The following is a 21,920-nucleotide window of genomic DNA, read 5'->3' as shown; positions in this document are numbered from 1 at the left end:
CTGAAAAGCTAAGCTGATAGTATACAGCAGTAAGTTATGTAAAACTTTTTTTTTTCAGATGAAAAATCTTGAAGCATATACACTCATCCTGAAATGTGTCGTTTCCAGTGGAACTGCAGGCTTTTTCCTTTCATGGGTAGTATGCTGCTCTGTTGAGCGGTGTCATTGCATGTTGTTTTATCAGTAGAATTCAACAACCTCTTGCTGAAGAGTAGCGTAGGTAAAATATGCCTCATGTTACACAGACAATCATAAACTTGGCTCTTTTTTTTTTTAAAATCTGAATGCCTCTTCAGAAAAAATGTTCTGAAAACTGTTTTATTCAGATATGTAGAAGATACAGAGCTGCAAAGAGGATACAAAGACATAAAGATGTGGTTCTGCTCTTACATCCTTTACCCCTGTGGTTTCATTTTATATTTCTGTGGTTAATATCTCAATGATTTGTGAAGTCAGATGGTAATTTGGAAGTGATAGACAATAAACTTCATGCTTCTAATTGACTGCAGCTTATGACCTGAAGATAGCAATGACCTTTTCAATCTTGCAAGAAAATAGTTTGTAACTAATCAGAAGAGTGAAACAGTTTGATTTTTTCTTACTGTGTTTTACTTTATTATTGATTTTGTTGAATGTTTTCTTGCATTGTTTTGATCGACTCTTATTTTTCCAAACAAATCCAGGTTTTCAATTTTTTGCTCCCTTGGTGTTGTAATTTTCATTAAATCTAAGGTTTCCTCCCCACCCCCCCACCCCCTGGTACTATGAATGCTTTCTTGTGAAAAATCACTGTATTGAGGCACTACATTAGATGTGACACTTGTGGTTGAGCTGCATTATGGTTTCACTGACAACACTGGGCAGTGGTAGAGTCCTCACAGTTGTGGCATTCTTGAACATTCCCATGGAATGGGAAGAATCTTTCAATTCTCAGGGACCTTACCGAAAAAGGGAAAAAGTAGTGTCTCCCAGGCAAGTGGGAGAAGTGTGTTAATATACTCAGAAGAGCAAGTTTGCAATCAAACTTTTTTTTAGCAGTTTGCAAGTGTGTCCCTTTTGACATTAATTTGGCAGAACTGATAAAAAATAGAAGATAATGCTGTCCTTTATTTTCTGTGAATGGTAAGCTCATATAGTCTTGTTTCTGAAGACGCTTTTACTCTGAGAGAAGGTGAAATACAGGTTGAAAGGATGATTTATTATGCCTTACTAAAACCAGAGTACTTTTAAAGACAAAACCAGAAGCTCCTATGAATAAGGATCTAAACTAGGACAGAAAATTGCCGTGGGTCTTAATGGTCTTATTCTGCATCCATGACAGCCTCCTTCAGCATGTGCTATGAAGTCATTCTATAAGGAAATTAATGTAGTATACTTATGATAACTTTTAAATGTTACATTTTCTTTTTACATAAAGACCAAATTTAAAACAGATATTTGAAGTTGTCAGAGGGAAAATAATATTTCATAGAGTTCAAATGCTTTATCTTCATGACATATTGAGCTGGTTCAAAATTTTGCTTTTCTCCAGGAAAGAGTAATGTGATCTTATGATCCCTTTGGTTCACTTTTGCACCTGGTGTATGTTGTTATTTCTTCTAAGTTAAAGGGAAGAAGCGTGGGTTTAAGTGAAATTGTTTTTCAATACTTAAAATACACATTTTGAAAAGGAGTGACTTGGAGGATTGAATATAACTAATTCAAGATAACTACTTGAAAATGCAAAATCTTTTGAATTCTTTATATATTGAGTATTTCTAGTCTTGTTAACAAATTTTTGAGTGTGAATTTTTGTGTAGTTCGGCACACTGCAAATTTAATGAAAGTAATGTTGATTCACCATTTTCCACCATAACTTAAGAGTCAGTAGTAAGACTGTTACTATATACATCTAGATGAAATGTTGCTAACTGGAAAGATACATTATCTGTACTCATAGAAACAAAATAAAAATCATGTTTAGTGGGAAGTTTTACAAATCAACAGGTTTTAATGGTTATTGATAAATGAGACGACCTCCGTTTAGGAAGAAAACTAAAAGCTATATATGTGAAATGAGTTTAAAATCTTTACTTAAATCCTCAGCGTTTGGCTAGCTGGTTTGAGTGAGTGTTAAAATTGATTATTTAAAATAGATTTTTGATAGGCAGTATAGTTTTAGATAATGTGGAAATAGATAAATAATTCCCCAATTCAAAGTAAAAATTGAAGAAGGATAAATTAGAGGGCTTTTCACACACCACAGGAGTTTAGTTAAGTGTTATTCTGCCTACAATGCAGTGCCGTTCTGGGAAGTTTAGTGGTAAATAGGAGATCAGCAACATTATTTGTGATGAACTGGGTGAAGGCCTTAAGTGGTACTAGTGTAAAGGACTCCACAGTCCCCAAACTTCCACGCTGCGTCCCATATTAGGAGGTGAAGAACGTAGATCTTTCCAGAAAGATAAGCCAGTCTTCCTGTTGCTCTGTGAGTGGGTCTGAAGCAGCAGGAGCGGTTGTGAGGAGCCAAGTAGTAGCTGCTTCATTCTGTGTAGACATCCCCAAGGGTTCTCGGCAGCCTGCTCTCCTACCTCGCCCCAAATGCGGATCATCAAAGGAGTAGGGATGTTGCATCAAGTTGCAGTGAATGTTTATGTATGATAGCTGGGTGGATCTCAGTGAGCTGTTTGAAAGATGTGGCTCAAATTTTGTGTTGCAGCTTTTCATAGTTACAGTCTTTTCTTTGGGGGAAAAGGCATCAGTTGCTGTGTAATTTTCTGACCTGTCTTTTAAAGGAGTTCTGATACTGGCCGTATTTGCAAGAGAGGATCTCTTCTGTTTGCAAAAGCATCTTCAAGTATCTCTTGAATATTGTATTAAGCTGAACTCTGTGAAGTGGTAGCTGCCTGTGTTTCACTTTGATTTTTCTCAAATTACTATTTGTCAGTCTTGCCAAATTTCTGGGAAGGGCAGAGTCTCACTTCTCCCACAGCAGCACCATGTGTTACCCAGAACCGTGGAGGCAGCTGAGAGGGGAGGAGGTAGATGGAAGGAGCAAGCCCAGCCCAGATGGAAGAGGATCCTCCTCTGTAAACGGCTAAAGCCAATGAGCAATGATTAAGTGATCTGTACAGCTCAATTGAAATGTATTTCCTGGCTTCTAGGTAGACAGTAAACCCCTTGCTTTCCCCTAAACCCAGGCTGGGGCTGAGGGGATAGGAGAGGAGTGAATATCTTGTGGGGAGGGGCATAGTTTAGTAACTGCTGCCTAAGATGTAATTGCCTTAGCAAAGAAGAGAGAACTAATTTCTTTTCAAACACCATTTTATTTCTGTAATAAGAACACATTTAAAATCAGGATTTTCAAATCACTTCATTTCTGCCTTATTAACAAAAATAATGCTTATGTCATGTTTTGTGAGTTCACATTGAGGTGATTGTAACTCAGTTCTTATTTACATAAAGCAAATATGAAAATCATTGAAACTCCCAAAGTTATATTTATTTAATATAAGCTTAAATTATGTAGAAAAGCTGCATATTTTCAGGCATTATTAATAGGCTAGTTTCCATTATGAATATATATTTTTACTAGTTTGTAAGACAAAGCAAGCATGCTTAAAGGGGAGAAAAATGTTTCTTAGGCACCAAATCTAAAATACAGAGCCTGTTTATGCACATAATTAATTTTCTGATGACCTGGAATGCGGCTTAAGTCCTTCTGTAAAATTGTATATGTGAGCTAGTAAAAAAACCAGCTTATTACTTGGGCGGGGAGGAAATAGTGAATATTGTGCCATTGAAGTTATTTTCAGTAATAAACTAGAATTAATGGGAGTTTTGCTTTGATTTCCAGCACCCCCTCCACTGTAATGTAATTCATATTCTGTTGACATGTAGGTTCAAGAATTAATCAGAAATATGTTCTTTCCTGCAATGCATTTCTAAACAATATAAGAAAAAAAAAAACCCAAAATTATGAGAAAAGGTGTAACTGAAGTCCTCTTAGTGCTTCAGATGTATTCTGTGTAAATCTTGAATGTGTATTGGCTCCTCCAGGTTAAACTAACTTAAATGAATAAGTGCTTTTTCTGAAAAAGGACACATGAATTCTGCCAGTAAATACTTTTTGGAATAAACTGCTTTGTCTAGTATTTCTAAAACAATATTATAATCAACTAAAAGGAAGAAATACTGCATGCTTAAATACTATTTTTTTAATAATGTTTGAACAAATAATTCTTGAACTACACTACTAATTTAGATCAGAGGAGGAGTATAGCCTGCAAATATGTGATGGATGCAGCAGAGTGGCACACTGTTCCAAGGTTTTCTGAGAGAGAAAAAAAAACCCAAACCTACTTTTTACTCTGCTGCATCATAAGACTAAGACAAAAAAGTGTATAGAAAGACTGACATTTCTTTAGGTTGCCACGGAACAAACACTGCTTTGATACATTAGTTGGGGGTTGTTTAGATTGGACATTAGGAATATTTTTTTCACTGCAAGAGTGTTCAGGCATTGGAAGAGGCTGCCGAGAGAGGTGGTGGTGTCACCATCCCTGGAGGTGTTCAGAAAACATGTAGATGTGGCACTTCAGGGCATGGTTTAGGAGGCATGGTGGGTGCTGTTGGGTTGATGGTTGGACTTGATCCTAGAGGTCTTTTCCAACTTTAATGATTCTGTGATTCCATGATTTTCATGGGCATTGTGATTTCTTTTGAATTGGTTAACTTTGAAATCCCTGGATATACTGTGTTTTCATGGAAAACTGTTGGTCTCCCCCAGTCCCCACCAAATTATTGTTATATTCTTTCAGCACTAACTGGACCATTAGTAAGTTTTTGGTGCACATTTTTAATTTTTGTACTTTTCTAGGATGTGAACGAAGTAATGAAGGAATAAGCCTTTTTGCTCTAGAATTCTTTGTGCCAGTATGGGCAGTGCTGGCATTTATATGGGTGTTGTAGTGGTGTAACAGGAATATTAGTACTGTGCTAGCAGTTTTGGCATAGGACTTAGGCCATTTAAGGACCTAGTTAAAACTTTTGTGAATATTGGTCAAGTTAACTGTTGAATCTCTTTCCTTTTGGGACTGATGAATGTAAAATTTGAACTTAGAAGCCTGTTCTAGCCACTGAAATGTTGCATAGGTCACATATGGCTGCATGCAATAGCAGGTACATTGATCAGAAAATGTGTCTGCTTCATTAGTTGCCAGCACATGGACCACTAACTTAATATATTGTGGTTTTCTGTCTCTTGAAGGATAAAGTGAATTGTCTTAATAAACTAGAAATCAAGTTGATGGTGAGAGTGAAATGTTCTGAAACCACCATTGGGAAGCACTGCATACCAATTTGCTGAGCATCCAGCTGAATCATTGGCATAAGTTCTCAGTGACCTCACACCCTTGCCCAGCATTATATATAGTCTTTTGCAAAAGGGAGAAAAATATGAAAACATTTCCATTCTTCAAATTTTGCTGAATTGTAATACTTTATTTTCACATTAAACGATCCACATATGGTTTAAATAAGCATCCAAAGTAGTGTACGTTTCTTTTGACCATTCTATTAAAATCTGTTTTTTCTTTCATACCTGACATATGAACTTGAAATGTTATGAGTCGGCTGTGCTAGCTACTACACCACTTAACAATTTGCCATACAACCCTGTTTTCAAGAACTTATTTCTTTGGATACTTCAGCTGTTCAGGATATAGTTTTCTATGCCAGGTGCCTGTCCCAGGCTGAAGTTTTAGAAGCTGCTGTTGTGGAGGATGAGATGGAGGAAAACTACATTTCACCTAGCTAAACATACAGTTGTATCTGAACTGAGTGGCTGTTACTCCTTCTGTGGTTTGGACTAAGAACTTGAAACATACAAGTTCTCAAGAGTGTTCCTTATATGGTATTCAAGACCATACAGCTAAACAAAATTATTAGCCTCCAAAATTAAAAACTCTTGGAAAGTTCTACTTAGTCCTCCACTGCTGTGGTGCAGGCGACGGTACTTGCAGAAAGGTAGATGTCAGTGTGCCTCTCTGGCAAGTAGGAACTGAAGTTTTGTCTGTAGAATGAAGAATTGTAATTCAGGAGAAATAGAGAAGGATTAATAGTCCTTTCTTGCAGATTGCTTGCTTGTTTGTTATCTGGGAAATGACTAAGGACTTAATTCTGCCTTCATATATACATTGCGGTCTCCCTGAAATTAGTCTAGTGGCTTTCAAAGTAAAACTACCAGACAGTGTAAGATTAAGGGGCAAAATTAAGACCAAATTAATATAAGCAAAGAATGGGATTATTTCTAGCTTTTCTTTTTGTTTAATTAGTAACACTACAAAAGGGTGTTTGTGGTGTTTCAGTGCTGATCTCAGTGGAAACCTCTGATAGCAGCTGGAATAGGGCATCATTTTAATTGGAAAGCGTAAAAAAACCCCTTGTATTAAAGACGACTGCTTTTACAGGGGCACACTGGCAAGGAGCAGTGATCGAAAAATTCTGTATTTAGGTACTGGGAGATCAGTGACAGATCTCTAATGGTTGGACAACTTTGGGGAGTAATTATCTGTTATGACCTCCTTTATCCTTTTTGTTAAAAATACAACATTCAGTAGTCATTAAGCAGCATAGGTTAATTTTTAAAAAGCTGGAGATTTTATAAATCTGATCATCCTGCTTGTATGTACTGTACTGTTTGTATTTGCCGGAAGGTTTCTTCATAGAATCATAGAATCATTTAGGTTAGAAAAAGACCTTTATGACCACCAAGACCAACTGTTAACCTAGCACTGCCAAGTCCACCACTAAACCATGTCCCTAAGCACCACATCTACAAGTCTTTCAAGTACCTCCAGGGATAGCGACTGGAGCTGCTTCCCTGGGCAGCCTGTTCCAATGCTCGACAACCCTTTTGGTGAAGAAGCTTTTCCTAATATCTAATCTAAACCACCCCTGCTGCAACTTAAGGCTATTTCCTCTTGTCTTATCACTTGTTACTTGGGAGAAGAGACTGACCGCCACCTCGCCACAACCTCCTTTCAGGTAGTTGTAGAGAGTGATAAGGTCCGCCCTCAGCCTCCTTTTCTCCAGGCTAAACAACCCTCAGCTGCTTCTCATAGGACTTGTGCCCTCGACACTTCACCAGCTGCTTTGCCCTTCATCCAGGTTGAAAGTGGTACTTGGTCATAGCACTGAGCTGCCTTTTGAAGTATACAGTAAACCTATCCCCTCTCCTCTACCCAACTGTGTCTTTAGGAAAAGTTAATAGTAAAAAAAAAAGTTATAGTCAAAACATGAGCTTAGGTGTGTGGTAAACCTCTTAGACCCTAGAGAGACTTGTGAGATTACACTGTGAGAGATGTAAGGTTTTTGTAGTTGTATGGTATTCAGGGAAGTGAGCAAACACCAGTAGATGTTTCTGGCCTACTCTTCAAATTGAGGGATTTTTGGGAAGATATTTCCTTCCTCACCACTATTCCTTTTTTTTTTTTTTTTTTAATAAAGATGTATTCCTGAGTTTGCAGAAAGGAGATGTGCCTCAAGGGCAGTAGGTGGAGGAAGTTCAGATGATAGGGTGTGAATTTCTATAAAAGACTAGAGGAAAAGCCGCTTTCAGACTGTACTCCATCTAGCCAATAAAATTTCACATGCAATTAGGCTATATGGTATGTCTTTCAGCAATAAAAGAATTGAAGAAAGTTGCTTTTGAATTACACATCCTGAAAGTATTGATCTTCAAGGCTGAGGCTGTGTATGCTTTGAATTTTAACGTTCCTCTCCATTCTCTCCTTCTAGCTGGAATGCTTGCTGCTTTCCCTACAGGATTATAAGCTTTGATATTCAGAACAGCACAACTGAAAGATGCCATCTGAGAGGTGCCTGAGGTATAGTATCTGGTAGCATGTAAGAAGTCATTCACATTTAGGATGATGTTTACCAAAGCATCAGTTAACCAAGAGTAGAAAAATGAAACTAATATTTTTGTTTATTAGGTAGGAATGCATGTTATTAAATACATATCCATGTTAGAATCTGCAGAATACTACTTTCTTGTTGCCACTTATCTCTAGCAAAGAGAAGTGTGCCTGGGGTTGTTTTGGGACCCACAGTCTCTTCATATGTTATCTTATTTATGCCTTCATATGTACTTGGAATTTTTAATTGAGGAAGCAACTGACATTTTACATTCATGCATCTGAATGAGTGGCTGGTAGTAATTTTGGTGTGTGTAGTGTTCACTATTTGCGACATAAATTACTCTTCCAGTTCTTTGAAATGGTTTCAAAGCATTCTCTCCAAAGTGATCTGCCCGCCTTCCAGAATATCCCATTCTGTCTCTTTCCCTTTTATAACGTCTTAATCATCTATATGTACTTGCCAGTCTAGCCTTTCTCATTTATTTGTATTGTCCATTGTCTCGTCAAATAATTTTATATTTATAATTTAATTAGTTTCTGGGAGTACTTTCAGGCAGAACACTCAGAAGAATTTATTAATCTAGTTGCTTTTCTGCAGAACCTTGCACTAGTCTGATATGCTGGTAGTTTTTCTGTTTTACAGAGTAGTTAACACTCATGGGCTGATCTGGGAGGTCAGAGATATACTTGATATTACTGGGACATCATATAATTCCAGTTCTGTTCCCCTTTCCCTGCCATGCTTCTGCAGCAGAAGAGAATCAAGAATTCCTTGCATTTATAGCTGTTGTTTATCAGCTGAAAATATCACTACAAAGTGGCCATGTTATGTTTAATGAATCAGGGCTTTTTCATTCATGAATTCCAGTTCAATTGCCATGCATGTGTATACATTCTTCGTATGTTGTTAACACAAGGGTTACAGACAACTGATTTTCACTGTGGTCATTGAATTGAAAAAAGGATTACGATAGAGCTCAATTTAAAACCACAGATGCCTGAGATTGTGCGTGTGTGTATACACACATATGTGTACATATAAAATTTCTTCTCCAATATTACCCTTGTGCCTTGTCCCTCCGATCTGTTTTCTAATGAGTGAAATGGGCCTTTTCTTGTGGAAAAGGACTTTCACCTCTGGATGATGGTGAAAAAAGCAAGAGGAATGAAGGTCTTGGCTCACAGCAGTGGGAGGGAGGCTAATAAAAATAGAAATACAGTGAAACCATCTCTAGGTATAATTAGCTTATTATACTTGCACTATGTTGATTTAGTCACTTTGCAGAAATTACAGAAGGGAAATAATTGTTAAAAATAGTTCCCTTGTATTTTAACAAGCTACTTTTCTTGACAATTGTACACTTCAGACTATCAGTGGAATTCCACAAACAACAGCTGAAGGAGGAAGAAGCATTTCAATGAATAATTTTGAAATGTATGTAGGGTATGTCCATATGTGAAACCTGAACAATTAATGAGGGGATGAAATTCAGAATCAGGTTATTCCGGTGTAATTCTAATTAGGCCATCCTCCTTCTGCAACAAATGTCTTAGTTCTTGTTTTTTTAAAGATTAGGTTAGATTAGAGCAAACAGTCTGCAAGGCAGGTCTGCATTAGTTTACAGATGCCCAAGGTATAGGCAACACAGAGAATGTATGCTGATGGGAAAGGAGAATATAGCAGGCACCTAGGTGCTGCATAGCATGTGTTTGGAGTGAATTACGTGATTGCAGTGGAAAGATGATAGCTTATCTACCCTTTAATCAAAACAAAAAAAATAATTATACCTTCATTTTGATTTACTCAAGAATGACTCTCTGTAAACTCACCTTCTGTAAAGACCTAGATTCTCGGGCAATATAAATTGGTGTAGTGTCACAGATTACAAATAAACCGCATAGTTTTGTGCCAAAGAGGATTTGCGGATTTGTTTGCTTTGTTTCTGTTTGCATCAACAGTTACATTGTCTTTTCCTTTTACTGTAGAAAGGGAAGCTGCAATCAGACAATCCTAGGCTGGATGACATGGAAATCTTGTATTCGTACAAGGAGATACTCAGAGGTGGTGGAAAGCCTCAGCATTTTAAAAACAAGCAAATACTCGCTGGCCCCAATACAAAACAAAAAACCAGAAAAACCCTACAACACTTCTTAAATGTGTATGACCTGAAATGGTCTGAAAACATTCAGTATTGCAGTTTCAGACTGTGAGTCTTCATTCTTTTTAGTAGGACTAGTTACACACATACACACACACACACACACGCTCCTTTCAACTAATACATCAGTTTGAGCCATTTAAAGTTTTCTGTCACTCAATTGACCTAGGCCCTTTATTCTTCTCACTTAATTCTGATTTAATCCTGAGTCCAGCTGACTTGCAGTGCAGCAGATGAAAATCAGAACAGTTGAGGTTTTTGAATTTGAGTGTATAGCCAAGTTTCATAATACTTTGTTATACTGAACTTTTCTTGTCATGTCTATACCATATAAATATTTTTGCCTGACAGGGTTCCTGACTTGTTTTTTTTCCAAGAATCATCAAACAATCTTGTCTTAGAAAAAGTTCTTTATTTCTGACAGAATCTGCTTGTTTCCTACATTATTTTTTTGACAAGGCCTTTTCCCTTTCCCCTCTCAGCGTTCAGGAAATGCTGACAGGTCAGAAGCTTTGTCAGTCCAGCTCCCATAACGATGCTGTCCTGGCAGCCCTGAACCAACAAAGAAGTGATGGCATACTTTGTGATATCACCCTTATTGCTGAAGAACAAAAATTCCATGCACATAAAGCAGTCTTGGCAGCCTGCAGTGACTACTTCCGAGTAAGTCCAGAGTTTTTTTTTTTCTTTTAATAATATTAAAAATCACCTGGGGAGGTAGGGTTGGGGGGGGGGAGACGGGGACAGGGATGGCTATAGATATCATCCTTAACAAGCTTTAAATTTGAGCCTATAGAAAACTCCAGATTATTACACATTCAGTAGAGTATATAACTTTAAACACCCCCGTCCATGTCATAGGAAAGAAATGTTAAGAACATAATTAAGCTTTTTATCATTATTTATGATTAGTCTTCCTTTCTACACCACCACGCCACCTCCCCCTAATAGAGGTAGGCAGTACACATCTTTCTATGAATCCTATGCCCCACTGAAGTCAGAAGTGGAAGATTTTTTTTGTAGAACCCAGACATTTGAGGCAGTTGTGATTAAGGCATGGAAGGATGGGGAGAGGGAATTTAAATATTAATAAATGCAATTTAAGTCAGCTTGAGAGTGGATTTTTGTAGGGGCATAAATGGATATCCTCAAAGAGGTGGCCATGGTAACTTTTTAAGCGTAATAAAGCCTATTTTCAGCAACAAGTGTTTCTGAAATGTAAGGATTAAAATATTCCCTGTGAAATCTAATTCAAATTCTCAGCATGGAAAATTGAACCAAGATGCTGAAATTGGAGTAACTGAAAAACTGAGTTTTCTAATAAGACCATTCTTCATATGAAGTAATTCTGTTAACCTTCACTATAATGTACATGTTCAAAATGTTGGGCTGTCTGTAGCTTTTTAGTTGACTGGTGTTTTTAAGTTTGAGTCATCCTGTTGTTACTCAGAGACTAAAGCTGAAATAAATTTAAAGGTCTGTTTTCTCTAACAAAGTAAGTTTATTTTATATTTTGCCTACACTGTAATTGTAGCACTACAAACTTTTGTGGTGACCTTTTTGTTTTGTTACAATAGTAATACAGTGTATGACAACTGTTCTATATCTTTAATTAGCTGAGCAGAATTTTTATCTTCCTGTCAACTCTGTCTCTCTCTTTCGGTTAGAACTGAGGCTTAATTTTCTGTGTATTTAAGAAATATTGTTAACCTTAATGTTACTTTCACTGTGATGATGTGCCTGTTGATTGCTTGGGTTTTTTTGAGCTTGTCTGCATGCTTGTGTGTTCTGCTGCTGCAGACTTTGTACTGCCGTAGCTGCTGATGTTGCTTTGCCATGGTGCCCTGGCCTGCTGTAACACAGATTGCTTATCACTCTTTCCCACAGAGAGGGATTTTGGAGCTCTCTAGGACTAGCATGTGCTATATATGCTTGTTGATGATAGATACACTGCAGGGCTGCTGTTCTGGTTTGACTGAAATATTTTAACATGGGTGCTATATCATTCCTCCACACCTGCGACATACATTCCTTCCAGAGCTCACTGTACCCTGGGCAGCTGTAGCCAGTGTTCAAGCAGTGTGGTAGGAACAGCTTCTACTTTGGTCACTTAGCGACTGACCTTGAGATTTGGGACACTGTGACTCACCTTGTTATTTCCAGTTGAGCTACTTGATATTTGCTGGACTGTTATTGCAAATTAAAATCTTTATACCCTATGGAAAAGAAAAGAAAAATACTCAGTTTTACAATAGATCAAATTCCAAATTGCTGCATAAGTACTTTCTAGTAAAAAAAAATCCTAAAAGAATGATCTATATGGTATATAGTAATTTGATCAGCCTCAAAATTTTTGTAATTTGGTAGGACGTGTTCTTCAGACTTTAAGTATCAGCTATAAATATGGAACTTGTGCTTTCTGAAGTCAGCCAAACAGTTTCTAATATTAATGGACAAAAAGCTTTGTTAGATAATTGTGGAATGAGATTTATGTTCTGTAGGAAGATGGCAAAAAGTTTATTACAGACTATGTTTCTGATTCTAATAATTAAAAAAAACCAAACCAAAACCCAAGGGTTGTTTAAAAAATAATAATGTTTTGTATTTAAAATGAGATTGTTAATGTTTTTAAATCTAGGGGGATTTTGCCTAATTTGAGCTACCTGATTATTCATTTTCTAAGATTTAGGAGAATGACGCCAAGCTTCATTCAGAGTCAGTGAAGAGAAACGGGCATTTCCAGAGGATGATAAAGAGGGAGAGAAGATTTATTTAGAATGACACAAAACACCATCTGGAAGTGCCAGATCTCTCTCCACTAATCATAAAGACTAGATTCACATGCTTCAAACTTAGCTGTTAAAATTACCTGATATTATTTCTATCCTTCAGTTTTTTCTGGGTTTTCTTGGAAGAATTTTTGGAAGAACCTTGCTGCTTTTCTAACCCTGAAGAAGCCATTGCCATGGGAAACTTCCCTTTCACTGATTTTTGTGAGATCTTTTTTTTTTCTCCACATAAGCACAGGACTGCAGTGGATGGGATTCTGGGAACATTAGATGTCAGAGTTGCCTTGAATAAAACTGAGGTAACAACACTGTAAATCATTGTGACATACAGAACTTGCCTACCGTAGCTTCTGGTTTCTGTGGCTTATAGATGTGATTAATGTACCAGCCTACCTTCAGCTCTGTCTAGAGAGGTTGTCATGCAATTCTTAAGATCTCACAGATTACTCAAGAAATATGTTCAGTTCTACACAGGGCTCTATCAGAATGAATCAGCATGATCTCTGCTGTTTGTTTTCTCTTTTTTTGCACTCCTGTAAAACAGCTTGTACAAGAGACTGGATATTTGCTTTCTCCAGAGCCCTTTTACGGTTTTCACATGTTCTGTGTCTACTTTGATTTAGATGAAGCTACTTCTGAAACTGTGGTGCCTTCTTGATAAGAATAGCAAGTCAGCTGAGCAGCATATTTTTTTTCAAATTGCCACTTCTTTCCTTCCTTTACTGCAAAGAAATGTTTGTTAACACTTTTGAAGGATAACTAAATGTGTGTCATGTTACAGACTGAGGGAATTGGAGCCACTGTATGCAGAAGAGTGGAGAATGTTAAACAGAGGTTGCCTTATCATTTTTTCCTTTGAGGTTGTAGTCTGGAGTAAAATAATATGCTTTCCTAAGACAAGCCAAAGACCTGAGCTTCAGCAAAATACAAAGGGCCAGCCTTCTGGGGTAACAGCTTGCCATCCCTTCTTCCAGTTGATATAGTTAGTCTTGTAGTTCCAGCTGTGCTGAAACATTGGAATTTAAATCATAAAGCATAGCACCCGATTTGGGAGTTTGTTACATTTGTACATCAAAATGTTGTGGTTTTTTGCTTTAAGAAAAAGAGCCCATAAGAAATTGTGTGGAAAAACTGCATTAAAAATACAGAGTGAAACTGCAAGATTTGACGCTTGAAAATTAGGGTTTTCAATCTTTCTGTTCAGCGTCTCCTGAAGGACCTCTTCTTTCAAAATGAGCTAAGAGCTACAGTAGTCAGCTCTGTACCCTAAAAGACTCATATAAAGAATGGTAAATGTATTTTATTAATTCTTTTTTAAGCAACAAACAGCATTTTAGACAAACTTTTCTGTATGACATACTGTAATTTGCTGTTTGTCTCCATCTATTGCAGTGAGACAAGTGAGTTAGGGAGTATGTGTGCATTGTGATAGCTCTAGCAAGCTAAGTGATTTCCAATTAAAAGATTCTTTTTTCTTTTTTCCCCCCTCTGGGAGCAAAATGAAATGTTACTGCATGACTTCATTAGTAGGCATTTACAGTGTTGGCAGGTGATTATATAACCTCAAGATTTTCTTGTACAAAATGCATTGGTTTTCCAGTCAGAACAACTTTTTCCTTATTTTTCGTTTGAGTGGGTTCATAGTCACAGGACTTTGATCTTTCTGAAAAAGATGTAGATTTTCCATGTAATCTGGATGAACAAAATTATATCAATTAACTAGAATAGATTTTCAAATGTCAATAATATTCTAATTTTTTTCCACAATGAGCATGTTCAATCCTTAGCAGAATCTTTCTTCTCTGAAATGAACTAGTAGATAATAATTTTACATACAGGCTTTGTACTTACAACTGTCACAGTTCATTCTCAAGCAGTTTATTTTCAGGGGTTTTCCATGCCGTCTTTCCTCCCTGTCAACAGATAATTTCTTCATGTGCACACAACATTCCTGTTTGTTTGTATTTTGAAATATATTGCATTGTTTCTTGATAAGGTTAGAGAATTAATTTTTGTAAGCAAAACCCTGAGGTATGAAAGACTGGATGATCCAAATAGGTTTTGAGATCTTGTTACATTAATCATAAAGAGGAAAAGGCTCTCCCTAAGACATTTTAGGGATAGGTCTAACGACCTAGTTCTGACAAATCAGAATTACCTGCTGCTTTTGCAGTATAATGAGATTTTGTTTTTCACTATTTTACTATTGATATGTGACTACCAAATGAAAGGTATTTTCCTTGCAATTGTACTCTAAAAGCAATGCTACTTAGAAATCGACTTTACAGATAACATTTTAGAGTGTTACTTCTTTCCACTGGCCCAAATCAACTCTATTGTTTTAGTAACATCTAGTCATTGCTGAGACTTTTGTGCCAAAAGAAGCTCTTACCCTCACTTTTAGCTTCCTGTGTAGGTTGAGAAAGGCTTCCTCTTCTTACGTGTTTAAACTTTTCCTGGGATCACTTTAATTTCATTTTCTTTGTTGGAAATTATAATTGAGAAACTAAACTATTTCAGCTGTATTATTTGACTAATACAGCTTTGGTAGAGCTCGATCACATAGCTTCGCTGTATCATCTAACATTGTTTCTAAACGAAAGCTTTTTTGTTGTTAATTTCTCCCAAGCATCTAGAATTATTGCTTTTGTTAGTTAAATGCTGTAGATGTGGGTTTTTTTGTTTTTTGTTTGTTTTAATAATTGCTGCAGGTTCTTTTACTCAGTTCATTCAAAGGATACCCTTCATAAGGATATTACCTGCTTGTACCAGTTACCTGCTAGGTAACTTGAAGTGAATTCCCATATGCCTGTTGTCTACCTGCAACTTGCATCCGAAAGCAGTGGTTTTAATGAATTTGAAACCTGAAGTTCTAAGTTAGACCAAACTTTGTGAACAAGATAACAAAAAAAAGGAAACGCAATTGAACAACAAATTCTGCCTCAGTTGACGGAACTGGTAGGCTCTGTTGTGCAATTGCATCTCCTTGCGTATAAGCTGTTGCAAGTAGAATTCACAAATGTAGAACAAAGTCTGGAATGGATTTTGGTTTTGCTGAGTTCTGAGCAACTTGGGCAAGTAAGGCAGCGCCAGTGCCAAATGCACCCTTTGTAAATATAATTTGTAAGTATAAAGGCAACAGAAGTCTAATGTGGAGGGAAAGTCTCCAAATGAAAAGAATTAATTATTGTAAATGAAACAATTTTATCCTAATTAATAACTATTGAAACATTTGTTCAGATTTTTTCATTGTGTAATATATATAGTTGATCGCCACTAGAATATGTTAATAACTCACAGTTGTCCTTTATTGGACTCCTTGGTACAAGAGAGACTCAGACATACTGGAGAGAGTCCAGGGACGGGCTGGGAAGATGATAAAGGGACTGGAGCTTCTCTCCTCTAAGGAAAAACTGAGAGAGCTGGGACTGTTGAGCCAGGTTCAGGGGGATCTTATCAATGTATGTAAATACCTGAAGGGACAGTGGGTGTGTAGAGGACAGAGCCAGGCTCTTTTCAGAGGTGCCCAGTGACAGGACAAAGGGCAATGGGCACAAACAGAAACACTGCAGATTTCCTCTGAATGTCAGGAAACAATTTTTTCCCCTGTGAGGGTAACTGAGGACTGGCACAGGTTGCCCAGGGAGGTTGTGGAGTCTCCATCCACTGAGATATTCAGAAGTCATCTAGACACTGTCCCAGGCTACTGGCTCTGCTTGAGCAGGGGATTGGACAAGATGACCTCCATGGTTCCCTTCCATCCTCAACTGTTCTGATTCATAGCGGAACTAAAACAATAAAGACAGTATTCCCAGACATTTTAGTTAAACTAAAACTCTGCTTTTATGTTAGGGTACTAAAAATGTAGGTGTAACTGATGTGGTATGGATATGATCCATAGCTGAAATGACCATGTCTCCCCTTTCACCATCCATATTCTTTTTGTGAAAACTACCTCTTTAGGATTGACCAAGGACTCAGGAAGTGTGAAAATCTGGTAGGCTCTGAGCCAATGCTATTTGTCACCAACTCCTGAACACCTATCTAGTACAGGCTTGTTTGGGACAGTACAGGCTGAAATCCAACATTCTTCTAAGTGTAGTAGGATAATACTAGAGGAATAGTATGTGTTGCATCCAAATTATGCAGACTATCATAATGGATGTGGGAAAATCTGTGTACTGCCTGTACGGATTCAAGAGGGCCAAGAAAAGCATGCCTCTTTGTGAGCCTGACTTTTAGCACAAAAATCCTCCTCTAGTGCTCAAGTTAGAAAGCTAGTTAGTTGTTCAGAAGCAGTTATACCTACCTGTGTGTGGCTCGGGACTAGAGAAGCACTGTAAGTGGAACTACTGTTCAGCTGGAAATCTGGCACATCCATGTTACACTGATCCACATAGAATAGATAAACTACAGGATGCAGATCTACAATTGCAGGGGTGTCAGATGAATGTCCCTGAGGTGGCAAACCGTGCACTGTTATGATTCCTTACATCCTTGCTTTCTTTGTCTCACTGATGGCAACTTCTACGAAAATTGAAACATGTTCTATGAAATACCAAGCAATTTTTCTGCTGCCATCATGATTTATGCACAACCAGTAATATCACAGTTATGTGGCATGTCTCATTTACTTATACATCCATGCCATCTTCTAACTCTTAACGTTCTTCCCCACAGTCTGAGAAGTCTCAAGACTTTTGATCAATCTGTTTCTTGTCTTTGCTGTACTAATTCATATTGTCCTGTGCCATTCTCTATTTTCAATGCACTACCTCGAAATAAGTTCCCAATCGCCTCACAAGACTTCAGAACAGGATATAGTATTGTCATTTACTGCCACACCAGCAATTTTCTTGTCTAAGAACTTTGATGAAGATGTCTCTTTTAAAGATGCTTAATACTGAGATGAAACTATTTTCTCCCCTTCCTAACTCTCTTTTTAATATCTCTTCATTTTTTTCATGCGTTCTTCCTACATAAGAATAATAACTGCAAACTTGGGAAGGCATACAGTCTTGGCTGTGATTCCAGGCTTGCAGTTATTGACCTCATAGTGTTCACTATGATACCATGTTGTAAGAAATCTAAGGAATATTTCAGCATGATGTCTGTTTAGCACTATATTTGAATTCTTCTGCATGTGAAATCAACCAAACGTGGCCCAATAGACATGCTTCTGGGTGACGCCAGCAATGCAGAGGATATTTGAAGATTCATAGCAGTGTCTGGTGAAGTGAACATGTTACTTTTACACCACCTGTTGAGAAATGAGAACTTAGTGCTACTTGCTTCTCATTGGGGGAAAAAAACTTGCTTGAAATAAGAGGAGGCCTGGAAAAAAATAAGTTTGTTGCTTTTTTTTTTTAATTGTCCTCCTAGCATAATATGAAGGTTTAAATACAAATTAGAGTTTTGTTACTAATTATTCAGTAATCTGGTTACAGTTGGGTGTCAAGAAAACATCACATTCCTTCACTTCTTAAAATAATTTTTGATACAGGCATTGTCAATGGTTTTACTAAGTTCAATTAAATTGTTGGAAATAATGTAGCACGGCAGTTGTGAGCTGGCTTGTTGTATAACAGCCTTTCTAATATTTATCTGAATAAATGTTTCTCCTTCTAAACTATGCACAAAAATATTTTGCAAATATTTTAAAGCTTTCTAAATAAATATTTTATTATTCTTTCAAAGTGGACAAAGTAAGGGAGTGTATCTGGGTTATTTGTTTATCTTTATCTTTGCAATTAATGTTGGCTTTTTTTCATTCTATGAGACACTGAAGTAATTTCCCTTTGCTGCAGACAGAATTCCCACAGCTCAGCAATGTGGGTGCTATCAAAAACATTTACAAGAATCTTTTCTGTATTCTGTTTCAAATTCCCAGCAGTTGTTATGCTGTCAGGGTAAATATGTTTCTGTTGCAATTCTCATAGTATGTAAATGAATTAATTGCAATTTTGCCACTACCACATGGTAGACAATATGATATCTTATACTCTGAGCTATCCTCTTGATTACTTTTTCTTTTCTGAAGCCCCTATATGGTAAGTGAGTGCACCATGAGTAAGTATGGCAGAGTCAACTCTGCAGTTAGTGAGATAGGTCATAGGAGACTGTGGCTCGTTGTCTGTAATTAAATTAGTGTTATAACATCATGTTGTGTTTGGTTACTATTCAGTTGATGCATTTTCTCACTTTAAAAGCAGGACAGAAAGGAGTCATTGTAGCTGTGTTGCTGTAATTGCCAATTTTCTTTGCCATCTTCTTTGCTTGCTCCAGGCTACCTCAGTTCAATTTTGCAGTGCTGCTATAGCAAGCGTTCTGAAGCTGGGCTGGGCTTAGCTGCAGTTTCTGTGTTGCTCAGTGTCTGCCTGTGGAAAGCCAATTTCCTGGGGCAGGCCTGTGGTAGGGAAGTGTTTCATACCTGGTTTCTTCTATAGAGTCTCATGAAGAAGTCTTATATTTTAGAACATTGTTGGGTGTAGTAGACGCTATTCTATATTTTGCAGTCTCCATCAGTATCTTCCTATGCAACCTCAGGAGAAAATAAAGCTATTATTCTGTGGGTGTAGTGAAGCTGAAAACACCTTCTGCTCCAACCACCTGAGTGAATTATTTGGGCAGCGTATCACTTTTAGCTTCAGTGAGTAGGACCCACATATGATTTTAATACCATGAACAACATGTTAATAACATGTTAATAACAAAGGAAGAGGCAAGACAATTGAAGAGCTAAAAACACGATCCATTTGTTGCACTTGTACAAATAGCACTTGTTATGAAGTTTTAACATTACTGAAACAGCTGTTCTTCTTTTGGATGGTCCCTCAGAGTTTCTTGCATTCCCCTTCCTTCACTTGTGTAAGTAGTCCATCACAATGCACATACTTTTGCTTTTTGTGTCGCACATGATGCTCACTGGAAGTTTTAGAGATAATATCTTTAAACAAATTCAATTGCTTCACTGTCAACAGTGCCATTTTTTTTACACCCTGTTAACAGCTTCATTTTAGTAGTCTGAAATGTGATATTGGCTAGTCGCATTCACGTCACTGTAGGCCTTCATTTAGTAAAAGGTTGGGTTTAAGCAGCGGAACCTCTACATTTGAATGTCCTGAACATCTTCGTAAAATGCTGCTGGCTACTTATCTTCAGAAGGAGTTAATCTGCCTAAGTCAACCTGTTTTCAAACTTAGACTTCTAAAACCTCTCTAAGCTGCAGTCCACTCTTGCTAGATGACCTAGTGTGGAAGGGCTGAATTAAACTGCCTCTCTATCTACTACTTAATAAGTAGTGCCTCAAAAGAGAGAGGTGCCCTTGGCAGCGTTGGGTGTGACTGTAAGAATGGCCACACAATGGTGGATCATTGGCTAGTTGCTTTAGCAGTAGTTTGTGATACCTGGAGAAAAAGAGTAAAACCAGCTAAGTGTATGTGATGTTTTTAACTTGGGCATTTCCTGAGCAGGGTGTGATTCCGCTTTATTCAGCAGTCCTAAATAGGGGTCTTATCCAAGCTTTTATCCTCTTTCCCACTGAGCCTGTGTAAGATTTCCCATCCACTGTGTTACCCAGTAAGGTGTCCCACTACATGTTGTGCAAAGAACTACTTTTTGTTTGTTCTGAATCTGATTTCCACCAGTTTCACTTGATTCCTTCTAGTTCTTCTATTGGAAAAGACATCAAACCGTCAGTTCCTAGGTATTCTTCTCATGGCACTCAGTCATCTCTTTTCCAGGTTGGAGATTTCTGATTTACTCAGATGCTACTCAAATGGAAGCTGTTCCATATTCTTGATGAAGCTTTTTTTCTTCTCTGACTCTTTTACAGCTCTAGTATATCTTCTGTGAGATGAGGGTAAGAGAATTGTATGCAGCAGAAGGCAAAGCATAGATTTCTGCATGGGCATAGGGTTCACTTCTGTTTTGTTCTCACTTGCCTAATGATTTCTAAGCTTTGATTACTTTTTTTTTCAATTGCTGAGCACTGGGATGACTTAAACTCTCATACTAATTTGATAGTTGCCATTTTATAAACCAACCACTCATCTGAGAGTCCTTTTACAGTTTACCACATTTTGCCCACGTCCTTGCTACCTTGAATAGCTCTGTCTCAACAGATTTTCTAGCTGCACTGCTCTCACCCTTGGCCAGATCTTCTGTGGATATGTTAAAGAGCCCAAACTGAGATGCTCCACTGGAATCATCACTCCCTGTGAAAATTTCTTGTTCACTGTTTTATGTCTTCATTTACTTATCCAGGCGAAGGTCCCTCCTCTTTTCTCTCTTGCCTAGTTTGCCTTCAGGGCTTTAGAATGCTTTTGTCAAAAGGTTTTTGTGAATCCACTTTGTGGAAAAGTGATGGTTAAAGCCCAGCATAACATCCTCTTCACCAGAAGGCTGCAGGTATAAAAAAACTTCTACATTTTTGTGTGTTATGTGTGCAAAAATCAAATTACCAATTACCTTCTGCTTAGACATTTATAGCATTCTCAGCTACTGATGAAATAAGAGCCTGGCCTTCCAACGTTATAGGGTACCAACTATACAAGTAGGCAATAAATGTACATAAAGCCCATTTGAAATCAAAGTTACTGAATACTAGGACACGTTATGAAATGTCCATTTGCATTTTCAGAAGTGGTCATACCTGGCACTTAAGGACCTACTTTGCCAGGGTTAGTTTTCAAGCCAGAAGGGGTAGGTGTCAAGGCTATAGAATTTATGGGGATAATTAAATTAAATTAAATATCAGTGATCTGTTAGTTTGGTGGGAGTTCGTTTGTTGGAGGTGAAGGAAGAGCCAAAGTATTAACGAGCACAGTCAAATGTAGACCACTAAAAATGAAATGTTGAGATGATTTTGTAGAGACATTTGTTCCAGAGGAGATAGCTGATGGAGGGCAGAGCTCAGGTGATGATGAAATTTACTGTGACAAATGACTGCAATATTAACACAAGCTTGGTTAGTTAAGTCATTCTTCTTTTATTTAGCAAATTGCTAGTGTTTCATTACTTTTGTAGATTTTATCAGTAAAAGAATGTAGAAGATCAAAGAAGGATGGTCA

At 37.5% G+C, this 21,920-nt stretch overlaps 1 protein-coding gene across 5 annotated transcripts in view; it reads left to right on the top strand.

Moving 5' to 3' along the window:
* KLHL32 (kelch like family member 32) overlaps positions 1-21,920 on the top strand; it is a 151,008-nt gene that overhangs the window by 41,853 nt on the left and 87,235 nt on the right. For 4 of the 5 annotated variants that reach the window (XM_064447595.1, XM_064447590.1, XM_064447593.1 and 1 more), the window contains exons 3-4: positions 7,780-7,868; positions 10,543-10,723. In XM_064447595.1, the coding sequence (XP_064303665.1) occupies positions 7,846-7,868; positions 10,543-10,723 (204 nt within the window). In that variant the 5' untranslated portion in view covers positions 7,780-7,845. Of the gene's footprint in view, positions 1-2,774; positions 2,837-7,779; positions 7,869-10,542; positions 10,724-21,920 lie in introns of all 5 variants that reach the window. The other variant, XM_064447592.1, reaches the window with a different exon arrangement.

Source organism: Phalacrocorax carbo, chromosome 3, assembly GCF_963921805.1.
Source record: "Phalacrocorax carbo chromosome 3, bPhaCar2.1, whole genome shotgun sequence".
Classification (NCBI taxonomy): Eukaryota; Metazoa; Chordata; class Aves; order Suliformes; family Phalacrocoracidae; genus Phalacrocorax; species Phalacrocorax carbo.
Note: the sequence above shows the minus strand (reverse complement) of the source record. Positions and strands in the feature narration are given on the sequence as shown.